The 15194-nt window shown below is 45.6% G+C and overlaps 1 protein-coding gene across 1 annotated transcript in view; it reads right to left on the minus strand.

Moving 5' to 3' along the window:
• LOC149370581 (MAM and LDL-receptor class A domain-containing protein 1-like) overlaps positions 1-15194 on the minus strand; it is a 144861-nt gene that overhangs the window by 99150 nt on the left and 30517 nt on the right. The window contains exons 7-8 of the mRNA XM_089578029.1: positions 8739-8822; positions 2135-2206 (exon numbers count right to left, since the gene is read on the minus strand). Of these exons, the coding sequence (XP_089434155.1) occupies positions 2135-2206; positions 8739-8822 (156 nt within the window). The remainder of the gene's footprint in view (positions 1-2134; positions 2207-8738; positions 8823-15194) is intronic.

Genomic DNA, 15194 nt, shown 5'->3' on the forward strand with positions numbered 1-15194 from the left:
AAGGACTGCAAGGAGAAACAAGTCTCCTTTTTCTCAACGATACCGTAGCTGGTTGAAAAGCTCAGCGCAAGCACTTATATGTGTAGTCGGCGCAATGAAGTCTGCTGGACTGAATCGGAAGCGGAATAGCACGTATCTGATGTATGATGATGATGATGTTGAAATCAGGAGGAAGAAATGGGCTTGGGCAGGGCATGCATTGCGAAGGCAAGATAACCGCTGGTCCTTAAGGGTAACGGAGTGTATTCCAACAGAAGGCAAGCGTAGCAGGGGACGGCAGAAAGTTAGGTGGGTGGATGAGATTAAGAAGTTTGCGGGGATACAGTGGCCGCAACTGGCAAAGGACAGGGTTAATTGGAGAGACATGGGAGAGGCCTTTGCCCTGCAGTGGGTGTAGTCAGGCTGATGATGATGATGATGTACTCCGATCAAGGGACTACCGTAAACAGTGTTTTTATAGATATTTCACAAACGCATTTAAAATAGCATTCATGTGTGCATTCAAGAATTCTGTTGCCGTTTGGTACTGATTTGCGCAGGTTACTTTAGAAATGCTTTAATTTGGCTGACTAGTTACGGGCGACAAACGAGTACCCTTCTACGACTTCATTCAAATGCGTTTTGGCGTTTAATGAAGCCGTTAGTGAATGGCGAATATAATGCTAAGCGCAAAGCCTGAAATCCGGTGCATTCGGTAGCGTTCCCTGTATTCTTTCATTAAAGAAGACTTGGGAAGTTTTCTGTCTGCAAACTAACAAGTTGTCTGTAATTGTACATACATGTTTTGCTCGAATTTTCTGCTTCGGTCTATCGCAACGCTGATACAGCTGATGAGCTGCGCTGAAATTTCGGATTAGGAAGTAACGTATTCGTCGGCAATTTTTTTACAGTCAAAGATACCTGTGGTTGGTTCTGTGAAATCTCGGTATCATCGCCGGGGTGATGGTACAGCCAGGCCCTCCGCCCTCACCTTATAGCCGCTTCTACCTCATGGCTATCATTTTTTCCCCACTCCTGCATTATTCACTACTGAAACTGGATACTTCAAAACTCAGTAAAGGAATTCTCTAGAGCTTATTAGCGCGCTAATGTGGGTAGAGGGTTATAAGCGCGACTGACATTCGCATCCAAAACTTGCGAACACTCCCGCTGCCATCATAATTTCTCACAAACCTAGCTGCCGCTGAAAATTACCTGAACGGAACACGTTAGGTCAATGTTTTGACATTTCCTGAGTGTTACCATTGGCACTCTTGAAGAAAACGAGGCGTGTTGCTAATTCGACCCTTTGCTTTAGCGCTGAATAAAATGCGTCGTGAAAATAGGAAAATTACAGGGCTTAGCATTTAGTACGCAGGTGCTTTGAAACCTTGGCTTTAAGTATACCTCAGAGTAGTTCTGTAGCTTTATATTTAGTAATCTGTCTTGCTTTCACCTGCTTTGAATAAAAATTACCATTGTGAGAAAAGGCGCTCGTGCCTAACATAACAGCTGCATAGTCGTAAACCGCCGCGATTCGCAGAGATGGTAGAAAAATGCCACCATGTCGCATAATTTTTCAGCACTTTTGTGCGGGCGGGGGGGGGGGGGGGGGGGGGGGGCAGAGGGATTAAAACATTAAACTAAGGGTATGATGACTCTTAGACGCGGGCGGCAGTAGTATAAGTTTTATTAAGGATAGAATGCATAGCCAGATACACTGCCGACAACATGAAAGCAGTGTGAGCAGGGAGTTAGAGAAAAAAAAAGAACGATTTAAGAAAAAGACAGGTACACGCAACTTTATATTTAAAGCGACCATGAAACTCTCACGTAAAAAATGCAGGTGGAGTTCACATGAAGAGCGGTAAGCTCGATATCACGATATCACAAGCGGAAGAAACCCGTGGAAATTTCGGCAAAATACTTGGGAAGTGCTTTACTCAGAACACAATTAAATCTTTTTGCTGCTACTACTACGATTCATTAAAATAGATAAATTTTTGATCTTAGTGTTTTCCATACATGTACACAATGAGGATTAGATTCAAAATCCCACATTATGGGCACATTCAAATACCCGTCCGGATATTGGCAAATTTCTCCACTTCTCGGGGAAGAAATTCAAGGCTTTCCTTCCGACTGTAGAACTCACGTTCTTCGCAGCGGCGCTCCGCGCTGTACACATCGTCGATGGCAACAAAACCGTCCTCGTTTCCACCAGACACTGCAGTAATGGTTGGACGCTGTTGAAAAGTGAAAGTTTTCTGGTTAGAACTAATATCTTCAGAACATACTTTAAAAAAATATTAAATCTTACAAAATACGCAAATGTGCAGACGACTTTATAGAATTCATGACGAGCAAATGTTACCGTTTAAATCCAGTTCTAATGAACGCTTTTTTAATTGCTTTGATCGATTAGTTATCAGGGACTCAAAGGAGCGGTGTCTGTTTCTCTTCTTTGTGGACACCCGAACGGCGCCGTACTGAAAGGGATAAAGAAGGGAGTGAAAGAAGAAAGAGAGAAAGAGGTGCTGTAGTGGAGAGCTCCGGAATAATTTCGACCACCTGGGGATCATTAACTTGCACTGACATCGCACAGCCCACGGGCGCCTTTGCGTTTCGCTTCCACCAAAACACGGTAGCCACGGCCGGGTTATAATCCGGGAACTCCGGGTCGTTGCCCGAATGCCCTAACCCTTGAGCCATTGCGGCGGGTCAAGAAAAATATGTGAAAACACAGTTTTTTTTTTTTTGTAGCTGGACACTACCGCCACGTACCTGAAAGCGCGATTGAGGCGTCCATTGCCCCAGTCTCACTAAAGGTTTGTGCTGACCTGTCCTTCGTTCACTTCTGTGGCTGAAGTAGCCAAGGCGCCTGCGTTTTTCGGAAACATGTCGCGACGGAGCGGCGACGATTTTGACCTCCCGCGTGGACGGTTAGCACCTCGCGACGCTTAATGGACATTCAAGGTCATTGCGCCCCCCTCCCCCAATTGTCACCTGGACGAGCGCTTGTACACTGTAGGAACGGGGAGGTGTGGGTTGAATGCCTCGGCAGTTTTCGCGACCTTCGCATGCGATCTTCGTTTGTATCGGGGCTTTCTCTCCTGCTCCTTCACCCTGTCTTAATGTTTTTTTTTTCTTTCAATATCGGCGTTTCATTTGTACGGGGCACCTGAAAAGATTTGATCTCTCTCTCTCTCTCATTTTCCACCAGTACGCGCTGGGCGGGAAAACCGCGAGCAGAGCAGTTGGCCTGGAGAAATCGGTGCCTACGGACGTGAGTGAGGACAGCAAGGTAAGTGGTCGGCAAGCGGGGCTAAAGTGGGTCTGACGCCTATAGCGCGGCGATGGTGGCCCCGAAGGCGCGTGGCCCAAGTTCGCTCGCATCGGCGACACCCCATCAGCCCCGCAACGAGTACCCGCATCCCGACGCTCCTTGTAACCGGACATTATCAATCCGCGGCTAAGCCACCCATGCCTCCGGTCAACGACTAATCAGTCGTAGCGCCTATCACCGGCCAGGAGTCCAAATCTCGTCTTTCGGACTGTCGTCGCGAGGACGATGGGCGTCTACGGGAACGTCGCCGAGAGGAGGGTGAGAGCCGTCGTCAGGAGGACGAACTATAGACCTCTGCAAACGACGACAGAGAGACGCAGTTTTGTGGACTGTTAAGGAACTTGCTCAGGCAAGTAGATTTATCAATCCGCGGCTAAGCCACCCATGCCTCCGGTCAACGACTAATCAGTCGTAGCGCCTATCACCGGCCAGGAGTCCAAATCTCGTCTTTCGGACTGTCGTCGCGAGGACGATGGGCGTCTACGGGAACGTCGCCGAGAGGAGGGTGAGAGCCGTCGTCAGGAGGACGAACTATAGACCTCTGCAAACGACGACAGAGAGACGCAGTTTTGTGGACTGTTAAGGAACTTGCTCAGGCAAGTAGATTACGTCCATGAGCTAGAGCATGGCTAACCTATACATGGTCTAAGGAAGCATACACTTCCTATTTTACAGGAAACAGTTAGAGGCTTTTAAAGCCACTTAGGGTGTGGTAAAAACTTTAGTAGACTGATTTGTCTAACTTCTTTTTTTTGTTTTGCTGTCCCTATTTCACAGATTGGAGCGTGCGCTCCATTGCCACATTGTCGTCTTTCGATTATCGTTTAAACTTGCGCTTCAGAAAATCACACCGGAGGTGACCACGAGACAGGATATACCACTGCCAACTATTATTGCATTACCAATGAAAGCTTCATCGCAGAAGAAAACCCGGTGGCGTCTAGCGCAGTCTGTCATTAAATTCGCTGACTGGTCGACGGGGTGTCTGACGTCATGAGACCACGTGAAATGGCCGAGTTGGCATGCGCGCTTAGTTGTGCGCCAGTGTGTCTAGACAGCTCCGCGTATATTATTGGAATGGAGCCATAATCAACGCTGCGTGTGTTTACTGGCAAATCCCCGCATGTGGAGAGGGTAACTAAGCCAGTATCTTGCTAGACATTCAGTATTGGTAGTTGCACAGGCTAAAAGAATGCGCCGAGCAGCAATGACGGAGGAGAAAAAGCAGTCCGAGCGCGCTTTAATGCTATCGCATTCGCAAGATATAATGTAAGTGTCCCCTAAATCTTGACGCGATATAGTTAAGAATCCCGTGCAGCGGAAAACCCAGCGTCATCGTGGTCGCCGGGTTTTCCCTTGAAAAGCAAACTTGTTGGCAAGTAGGTCATCTAGGTCACGTGACCTTGTAACGTCATCGCTACCTGCCCATCGGATTGTGAGCAAACGGTGCACCGTGGCAGGTAGCGGTTAAAAAAATTAGAGATTATAGAATGCGAAAGCATTGGCCGCTCCTTGGCACTGGTCGCCTCTCTTTGCCTCTCTTTATCAGTTTGTTTTCGTTTGTTGACAACTTAATTAGCGTAATTATCTTATGCTCTAATTAAAATCGATTTAATTACTCTGACTATACTTCCTTTTAACCAAATCAACCATTTTGGTTTTTCAAATTTAGTCTCGTGGTTGCTTTCCCGTCCACTTACGATATCCCCGTCCAGCCTATTCAACCCTCCAATGGTCTTTGCTGATAATGATTGAATAATTAATCAATGTCAATCAAAATTCTTGTTCGATTATCACTCATCAAATACATTTCAATTCATTTGAAGCTTTATTTTGACTCCTTTGCCTATATTTACACTATTTTTCTGCCCACGGTTGTGTTCCCGTCCACTCAGTATGCCGACGTTCGCGCTATTTCGATGTTTTTTCGACATTTTTTTACTGTAATTAATTAACTAATCATCTTATCGACATAATTGTCTTTTGCGCAGCATCCTCTCATCGTCGTCTTCCGATTACAACCAGTCCTCTGATGCTACTTCTTCTGAGAACGTCACAACTGCTGCGGACACGTTTTGTGTACACATTTTGTTGACACGACCCCGCCGACGTAGCCTAGAAATGTTTTCGCATTAATAATTAATGGCGGTGGGAGGTTGGTTCGCAAGAGCAACTGCTGCTCACAAGCATAACCCTTGGCTGTATTTGAAAAGAGACCTGCCGGGGCAGTGGCTCATAAGTCATAGCTTAACCGCTGCAACACTGTGCCAGGGGTGGCATGAAGATTCCCAGCGATCTCCGAATGTAAAGCACAGAATGACAAATTCCTTATAATACATGGGCCTTGACCCGTTAAGGCTATGTCTGTCGAGGGGGGAGGGGGGGGGGGGGTAAATCCATGCTGTTCGATTATTAAACTATAATCACCGCCTCAGTTTTCCCGAGTCTGCCTGAATTTCCATATTCGATATATTTACGCTGGGAACGTAGTTGCAATGCAATTAAAGTGCCGAAAAAGCGGTACCTTCCCTCTCGTCTCCTTCACAACCCCTCTCTGAGAGGAGAGTGTCATGCCAAAGTGGGGTATTTCACTCACCATGCTCGGTGAAACGTGAAAGTTTCCACTTGTCCAGGTGCCCTGCTTCTCACCGATGTCCTTACCACCGACGTACAATTTCACGCCGTCTAACAGGATCGGCAGGTAATACCACAAAGAAATGCATCGGTATACTGATGGTTGCCGCAGCTGCAGCGAAGCATTCCTTCCTCGGAAACCGGTGCTTTTGTAAAGCATGTAGAAACCTGGGAAATTCGCGATGATAGATGGTATGAAGCTGAATATGCCCTGCCAAATGGCCTGCAACCAAGTCATTGCAAGCGGCGTTAAATGAAGGACATCGGCAATGGATCCAAATAATCCGACAGTCGTCAGACAGAGTGGAAAGAGTCTGTGGACTGTGATGCCGGAATACCTGCAAGAAAATTCTATTTCTGGCTCCTCAGCGCCTTCAAGCTCACGAAGAAATGAGTGTAGTCTGTCTACTTTGGGTTTTGTGCTAAAGGACGAACATGCACCGCACAAACGAACTATCGACAATTAAATACAGAACCTCAGGTATATGAGTAAATTGCGTGTCATACGTAGACATTTCCTTTTGAATGCCTGAAAGCACGTGGACATTGGCAACTGAATAATGAAGGCGCTCACCAATGTCTGCAATTAAAAAACTGCCGCATTAAAAAAAGACACATAAATAAACACCACGTGGGTGCTTGAATACACAATCCACAATCAAAGATAAGTCATAAGAGTCAGTAGAAGAAACAAGTAATTAGTGTGTTGTATCTGAAGGCTTCCGCTACGCTGACACACACTTCGCAATCCTGGTGCCATTTCGTCGGTCCCCGGCATCTTGAGCTAGTAGCAGAAAATTAGCAGTAGCTAGTAGCAGAAGTTGAAGCTGTCGAACGGACGCGTGGACCATCAAGTAGTCGTCGCTCGAGCTGGCGTTTTTAGCGACGTTCCCGAATTGCTCCAAACCTTGAAAGCTATGGACCGCACCATATTGTGTGTCACAGTAGCGATCGACTGGGCGAAAAAAGTTGAAGATCCACATGCAAAGAACCAAGCAGAGCTAACGCACGGAGCACACGCACGCGGTCACAGACTAGCTCAAGATCGTGTGGCAGGTGGTTCCATGCATTTTTGTTACGACTCAGAAAACACGAAACCGGCCCGACATTGAACTAAAAATGTACGATGTCAGTGCGCGTTAAAGATCCTCAGGTGGTCGAAATTATTTCGTAGCCTGCGCCTTCCCTTTGTCACTTCCTTCTTTCACTGCCACTTACCTTCGTCCCCTCAAGGCGCGGTTAAGGTGTCCACCAAGAAGTGAGACAGTTACCGCACGTTTCAGTTTCTGATAACAAATGGATCAAATGAATTAAAAAGCCTGACGCGTCAAGGGCCGCAACCAACCCTGGGAATAATGCCGCTACACCGGTATCATGTTTTCAGTCCCTCCTACACCTTCACGTACGTATTTCGTGGTTGCCCCTTTAGGCCTTGAAAACTGCTTGCTCGGGTTTCATTGGATACGTCCTTCTAAGTTGAAGCGGATGTGCGCAGGGTGAAACAGGCTTCGGCTGTCTGAATTCTTCAGAGAGAGCGAGAGAAACTTTCGGAGCTGTTCTGAATGAAGCCGGAGAATTAAACCGCTGCTTGATCACTGCAGTGATACATCTCACCTTCATTCTAGGTGCACCAAACGTGACTCAATGAAATAAGCCGCCCTTTTGGTAAGCGGCGTGAAAGAGCACTTTGGCGACTTGCGAATCGAGTTCGGAAAGATGGCATACGTTTCTGTTAAAAACAAAACACTGTAGGGGGCTGCTGGGTTATGTGAATGAAATTTAAATGCAATAAACATAGAGTCTTCCTACTTACACGCGCATTTGCCGGCATTTTATACCGGTACTTTCCAAATCATTCCGAATTAGCTTGGCCTATGTGTTCTGAGAACTGCGAAAGGCACTGGAAAAAAAGAAGGTACTCAAACATACTCGACGACCTGCGGCAGCCAAATCTGCCTCCACAAGTACTGAACGTGGGTGTCAAGGTATGAAGTCAAAAACGCCCCGTCGGGCTCTCTCTGTAGTATTAAGTAGTTAATTATCTGTTCTCGATAAAAAAAAAAACACGCCTAAGTAACTGTCTCTTTTCGTGTTGGGCACCTGAACTGTGCCGTGAAGGAAGGGAGGAAGGTGGGAGTGAAAGAAGAGAAATGGTGCCGTTGTGTAGGGCTGTGGAAGTCATCGCTTGGTTATGGCCAATACCCCTTGCGGGTATGTGCCATTTTATAGGGCCAACAATAACAACAACAATAATTTCGACCACCTCTAGATCCGTAACATGTACTGACATGCCAGAGCACACAAGCGCCTTTTGCATTTCGCCTCTATCGAAACGTGGCCGCAGCGTTCGTCTCGGAACTGAGCTACTCCGGCTCAGTAGCCGTGTGTGTAGTATTCTTCATCACCTTTGAGCGTCAAAGGTCAGTACAAAGAACAGCCAGAAGGAACAGGCGCTCATAGAGCAGTGACAAATTGACTGGTGCTTCGCCTGCTGCGAATCAGAGCATCACTATACGTCATTCGTCCTCGCACCAGGCGACCAAGGAGCAAAAGCGAATCTGCGGCGTGGCCGTCACCCCACGCGGAAACTTGAAGCGAATCTCTATGAGAACAACAGCGTTGTAATGAGGTGTGCGAAATACACTACCGTACATTCTCTGCCAGCCAGTCTTTCCTGAGGCGCTGCCAAAAATTAAAGGATGAAAACTTCGTGCACATACTCCCTAATCGAACCACGAACGCCTACGTACAATTCATGGGGCATATCTTCGCAGCTCACCTTCCCCCGTTCCTCTCGTGTGGTCCCGTGGCAGCTCCTCGAATGATCCGGCCCGCACAACCTCAAACTGCGCTTCCCCTTCACCTTGGATGCAAAAGAAGCAGCAGCTCAGAATCTCAAAATGTAAGTAATAAAAGTGGAAAGTGAGTTCTGAAGGCCACTGGAATCCACTGAGCATACGTTTGGCAAAGCTGTAATGCCCGGCGTAGCACGTACGACCATAATATTAACAATTACAAAGTAGAAACCTGGGCGTGTTGGCAGGTACTTTCTAAAACAGCAAAACAACTCAAAATTTCCAAGCGCATGAGAACTAAACCAAGACCGACAGAAAGGACACACACCACAAAGCGCTGTATTTCAACTGAGTGTGGTGTGGCTTTGTGCTGTGTGTCCTTTCTGTCGGTCTTGGTTTCGTTCTTGTGCGCTTGGAAATTTTGAGATGTGTAACCAACTAGCCCGTCAGTTCGTCCAGAGCGCAAACAAGACAAGGACGACGGAAGGAAACGTACAACACGAGCGCTGACTTACAACTGAACTTTATAGAGCCAAACGTGCTTAATCTATAGGAAGGAAGTGGCAGATGTATTCAGAAGCAGTCAATATCATAAGGTGTAAACGGTTATTAAAGCGATAAAAAGCGCAAGAGGTTGGTAAGGATAAAATATGATGAAATCTCAAAAGAGATGGAAAAGGTGAAAAAAGTGCATGGTTGAATTACGCAGCGAATAATGTCACATGGTGCAAAGAGCCACAAGAATGTAAAATACACCTACAAGAAAGAAAACCGATACAATCTAAAAAGTGAGTAGCATAATAACATGAACACTAAAATTAATTAAACGATGACTTGATTGAATTTGACATGCGCGAACAAATTTGACAATTTTTCATAGTAGGCAAGCTCACTCCCGGGCAACGATTTCGACTTGTTACGTACACACTTACCCAAAGGGAAAGAGGCAATAAAAGAGCACATATTCTCACGAAGTTTTTTTTGCCCGAATGGAACGCCAGTTCTCTGTTTGATAAAAACACAGACGGCGCACTGACATGGGTGTATTTATTAGATTTTATATTAAAGCCTTCAATCACTTCCCTAGTTAGTTGATAAGTGTAGCGTTCTATGACTCTGCATTGTTCGGATTCTGGTTGACAAGCGCTGCAGTTTTTTTGTATGGGCTGCTATATGCCATTTATCCCCTTTTCGCGCATCTTGGTTATATTCACATTATTGCATCTGCCCGTATGTCCATTGTATTTGACACCGCATATTAAGGGGATTGAATGGGAATTCATATGAAAGGATTCCTTTTCACATGGGACGAAATGTTTTTGGTGATTGGTCCTGCATGTTCTTGCTGTCTTGAGAGAAGGGTTAACAAGATTGCATATGTTTGCCAACTTTTCACGTGCTGAAAACACCCCCTTTGCTTTTGCACGATTCATAACCTTTTTGGCTGTATCGTGAGCCAATCGGGCAGCATCGTCAGCTAAGGCGTTACCAACAATGCCGCTATGGCCTGGTACCCACTGGCAGATGATTTCATGATCTTGTTCGATCCAACACTGTCCGCATACCACTGACAAGAGCTGACGCAGCAAGGCACCTTCAACTGCTCGCCCGAAACCTGACTGTAACGTCGTGGTCTGCCCCTGGAGGTTGGCCACCCCGCTCTTACCACTTCAACCTCTTGCTTCAACATCATATACCATTCGGCCTCCCCCGCGGTGATACTACGCTGTTGTGCCACCTGTGGCTGGGAGTGGCGTTCACAAACGCCTATTTCCATCTCATCGCAATGGCAGACTCTCCAGCGTGTGACCAGCGCGGTTCTGATGAAACGATCGGACACCTCCTCTGTGACTGCCCTCGTTTTGAGCGAGAGCGCGGTTTCCTAATTGCTACTCTGTACCGCTTGGACTCGCGTCCTTTAACAGAGTCCAACGTTCTGGGGCCTTGGACACAACCTTCTTTACAAAGGAAAGTGGTGAAAGCGCTCCTGATATTCTTAAGGTACTCGGGGTTGTATGCCCTTCTATAATCTTTAAGTTTTTAGTGCGCGCCCTCTGTCCCCGTGACATAGTGGTCGCTGGACACTTAGAAAACTCATTTCATTGCTGCTCTTTTTCCTTTTTTTCCCCTTTGTTCCCCTCCCCAAGTGTAGGGTAGCCAACGGGGCATCGCCTGGTTAACCTCCCTGCCTTTCCGTACTTTTCTCTCTCTCTCTCATAACCTTTTTGAGATTTTGGGACAGAGCGTGGCAGTATGCAACGACTGCGACTTTTTGTTTCTTTCTGTCATCATTCTCACGAGCTCATTCCATTTGCCTGCCTTGTTTTTTCACTTTCTTTTGAAGCTTCTGGGAGACGTAAATTAAAAGGTGTGTAGGGTAGCCTCCTTCTGACAATCTATTGCTTTTTTTTTCAAAGCTGCAAAACATGCTGTGTGGACATGATTTTTTGAACGCATTTGACATACAAAAACTAGCAATCGCTCGTATTGCACATTTCCTTCCGTCATCCTTGTCTTGTTTGCGCTGTTTTAGAATGAATAATATAAAAACATATGTCCAGATTTTTGCATACTCTGCTATTGGAAACTGTCCTGTACACTACAGTCGAGCCCACTTTTAACAAACCTTACGGTCACGCGGATTACTCTCGTTATACGGATGTTCATGGTAAGCGGGCTTCCCATATTACAGCCAAAAATACAAAGTCCGACAGAAGCGGCGTTTATTTCTCGAACAAACGCCTTATGCGCGTCTACGTCGTGACAGCAGACCGAATCGCGGTGCTTTCCAAGCTCTCCAGCGCGGCCATGTTCTCCTCGCCGAAAACGTTGATGCCAGGAATCAGCTAGAGGAATAGGAAATCAAAAATCCCAGTTGAAGCGTCCACGGCAGCTGGCGGCAGGTATGCCTCATTAATCATAATGCTAGCGGTAAGGAAGTGCTCGTACTTTACGTTCGAAGGCTTCCCTAGAGCACTACTCTGCGATGTCGTCCACACGAGCGTAGACATCCGAGGAAACATCCAGCCAGCAATTCATCAACGACGGGTTGCTACAAATCTGCATGCGTCTCATCATGTGTGTTTTAGACAGCGTTATTTATCGTTTCCGGGTCAATGCACCGAAGAAACTAGCGCAGCGCTCCTGCGCACACAATCTACCTGCTGCACTGTCTGCTACCTCACGCTGCCTCTATATGGTACCAGCACAAAAGGGAGAGCCGACTGGGCAGCGTATGCGTACTATGAAAGCAACGCGACTAGTAAGGCATTTAAACTTCTCATATCGTTGCTGCTAGTTTATCCACACCCATGTGCAGGAGCTTCGCTTTCGACGCTGCCATAGTCTCGCGGCAGCCGCGATTGTTCTTCAATTTCGGGTGCTTTGCCGAGCTGGCCACATGCTGGCAAATACTGACCGGCGCGGGCTTGGTCGCGGTTATTCAGTTTCCGTGCCGCCTTTTATTTCTCTTTTGGTTCAGCATGTTCTTACCGCGCCGGTACCGCGCTGGCTGAGCGCTTACAAAAATGCCCGCTGAGTTTCAGTGTCGCGCTGTATGAGTCCTTATAGAGTCTATAGCGTTTCAATGAGAACTCAAACTTTATTGAGCTCGTTCGTGAAGACATCAAAACGTTCTCTACTGATATGACTGAACAGGCAGCCAACTGCTTACAGGTCAATTGGGTCTCATTTAAATTTTAGTCAAATACGTGTCTATAAAATCGCAGTTAATTAGGTTCGGCAGTTATTACCCTACAGCTTAACTTTCATGGAACACAAAATATAAAGATGATCAGTAGTGTTAAAGCAGAACGTTTCAGCAATATTCATTAAATATTGACTTGAAGCATTGAAATACTTTGACACAAGGGAAAACAATAATCGTTTGAGACATGTAGCTGTCTATTTCAAGCATCGACTTCAAATACTGAATCACAATTTCTTTCGCTGTTCGTGCATTAGGACTAACTTAAACTAACATAACTTTACAGTTAAACCTCTGGCGTTCTGCCGCCCACAGATTGCGTCAATGACGCTGAAATTTTTTTCGGAATTGCGGTTATTTGTACTGCACCGATTATACGATCTGAAACAATCTTTCATGCCGAGTATATTATGACCGCGTATGTTTGCGGGAGGTGATTGTATGGGCGCAGAAAGTTTATGCTGCGTCATATTATAGTCACTAAAAACATCTTTCTTGCTCCTTCCACAGGGCTGATGAGAGGTTATTCGCTGTAAAATTTAGCGATTCGGGTTATAAAATGTTCTTTCAGCGAAAGTTGCGCCTGCGTTGTTGGTTTCGTGGAAGCTCAAAAGCGTATCGTTGGAGTACATGCGTGGTGTTTCCGAAAGATTAGAGTGCGTGGCGGAGTGGATATTTTATTGCTTTTTACCCAAAAAAGTAATATTATAACATATTGTAGGATGTTGAGACTCAGCATAGTGAATCAAAGGACTCAGTACACACTCCATTTCCACTCGATCGAACGTATCGAGTAAGCGCAATAGAGCCTCAATTTAAACACTCTATTGTGTTTCAGTTTGAACGCCACTACCAATTTGTCATGGTAACTCAATAGAAAACCCCAATACCGAGTGAGTTTGTTATCGAAAGGCACTATTGGTAAGATTCCATTAAATCTCATTTTAAACTTATAAAGCATTCTTGTGAGAGAGAGACGCTCAGTGAACTCTGAGCTTACTGGAAGCACGAATTTTTTAACTTCGAGGGCGAGCTCACGAAGCGCCCGCGTTCGCTGTGACCGAGTGGTGCGGTCACGGTTATTCTTTGTATCTGAGATGAATTGACATTGTCCTAGTGCCTATTTTGATGGTAGCCCCACACTCGTACGTAATAAGCTAGCGTTCCTCATCTCCGTGGACTTTATAAGTGGGCTATACTTATCTAGACACTCAGTAGCTCGGGAGGGCTAAACTTAAGCTGACAGCGGACACAGTGTACAGTACTTTGCGCCTAGTGCGACTCAGTAGCACAGGTACACATCTGCAATTAGCAAAAATAACTCGAATGTTAACAGCGCTGATTGTGAGGGTGAGGGAGGGCTGATGAAGTGAGGCTGAGGGGGAGAAAGGAACAGCAAATTTTACGAAGTGAGGGTAAGTGCGAGGTAGAGCCACGAATCGCATAATCGACCATTGTCAGGAACTATTTAGGCAGCTAAACTGTTCTGCACTAAAAATTATCCATTATTTCGTTTGTACAATAAAAAGGCGCATTTATCACGGCATAAATAAATTTGCGATTCTTGGTAACGTACATAAACGTTCTTCCCGAAGCAAATTCTATTTAGACTGATGCCCTACTGAGAAAATATAGGCGTGCAAAACAGCGTGAAGTAAAATAAAAGAGCTACAAAATAGAGGCATACGGAGCAGGCGTGACGCATCTAATAGGTCATGAGAGATGCTCATACATGAAAAAGAGGAAAATAGGAAAGAACACTGAAGAGTTTCCTGAAAAACAAAATCTGGTAACCAGAAATGTTTCGATTGCACATGTGCATTCTTTTGAAGCGTGATCTGGCAGGTTCATAGGAAAATCTGCAGCTCTGTTATACTACTTCTTCTTCTGGATACTGCGGCTGAATCCCTGATTCTAGCGGTGTCAGCCATCTAGAGCGTAACCTCCCAAATTTTGTGAATAAATTCGTGCACAGCCTGCATTTGATTCCTAACTAGGTCAAATTTACATTCAGAACAGTGATGAAAATCTAATGAAGCTCAAATAGCGCCTGCCTGGTTTTGATGTGGTCTTAAACGTTGCCGCTTAGTAACGAATTGTTTCTGTGCGAAGAATTGTGCAGTTCAAATATTCCCTTGCTTTCTTAGGTCAGAGACCAAATGACTACATGCTGTAGAGAAAGTATTAATGTTTCAGGATTTTCGCAACCTAAATGCATCTCAGACGAACTTATGACCTGGAAAGGAACATGCAGCGAAAGAAAGGAGGAATAATAAACTCACTTGCTGGCAAAGCTACTAAAGTGAGACAGGCATGTTCAAACGTGCAGGCCTCTGAAAAAAAGAATTACAAGCACGCAGTTAAAAAAACTTAGATTTGCTTTTGTTTTTTGCTTTTGTATTTCAGTGAATAGATCAATGGCTTGAAAACGTCACAACTGCACACATCTTGTACCCACGAAAAGCAATCCACTTGCAGAAAATTTGCTGCACACTGACATCGCGAAATGAGAAGTCACCGGTTCAATTTCATCGTATGGATTTCGCAGTGATTCGTTCCCAATACCTCAATGGTAGGCTTACAGTTAGCTACGATACGAAGCGGAGCATATTCTGTGGGTACAACCTATTATTAACCCGTAAGGATGAATCAAACTTAAGGCAGATAGTAACCGCCTACTCAGACCACGACAGTGAAATAACTCGCTTAATAATAATAGTATGGAGTGTATTTG

The sequence above is a fragment of the Amblyomma mixtum genome, chromosome 1 (genome assembly GCF_055824585.1).
Source record: "Amblyomma mixtum isolate Tamu chromosome 1, ASM5582458v1, whole genome shotgun sequence".
NCBI lineage: Eukaryota > Metazoa > Arthropoda > Arachnida > Ixodida > Ixodidae > Amblyomma > Amblyomma mixtum.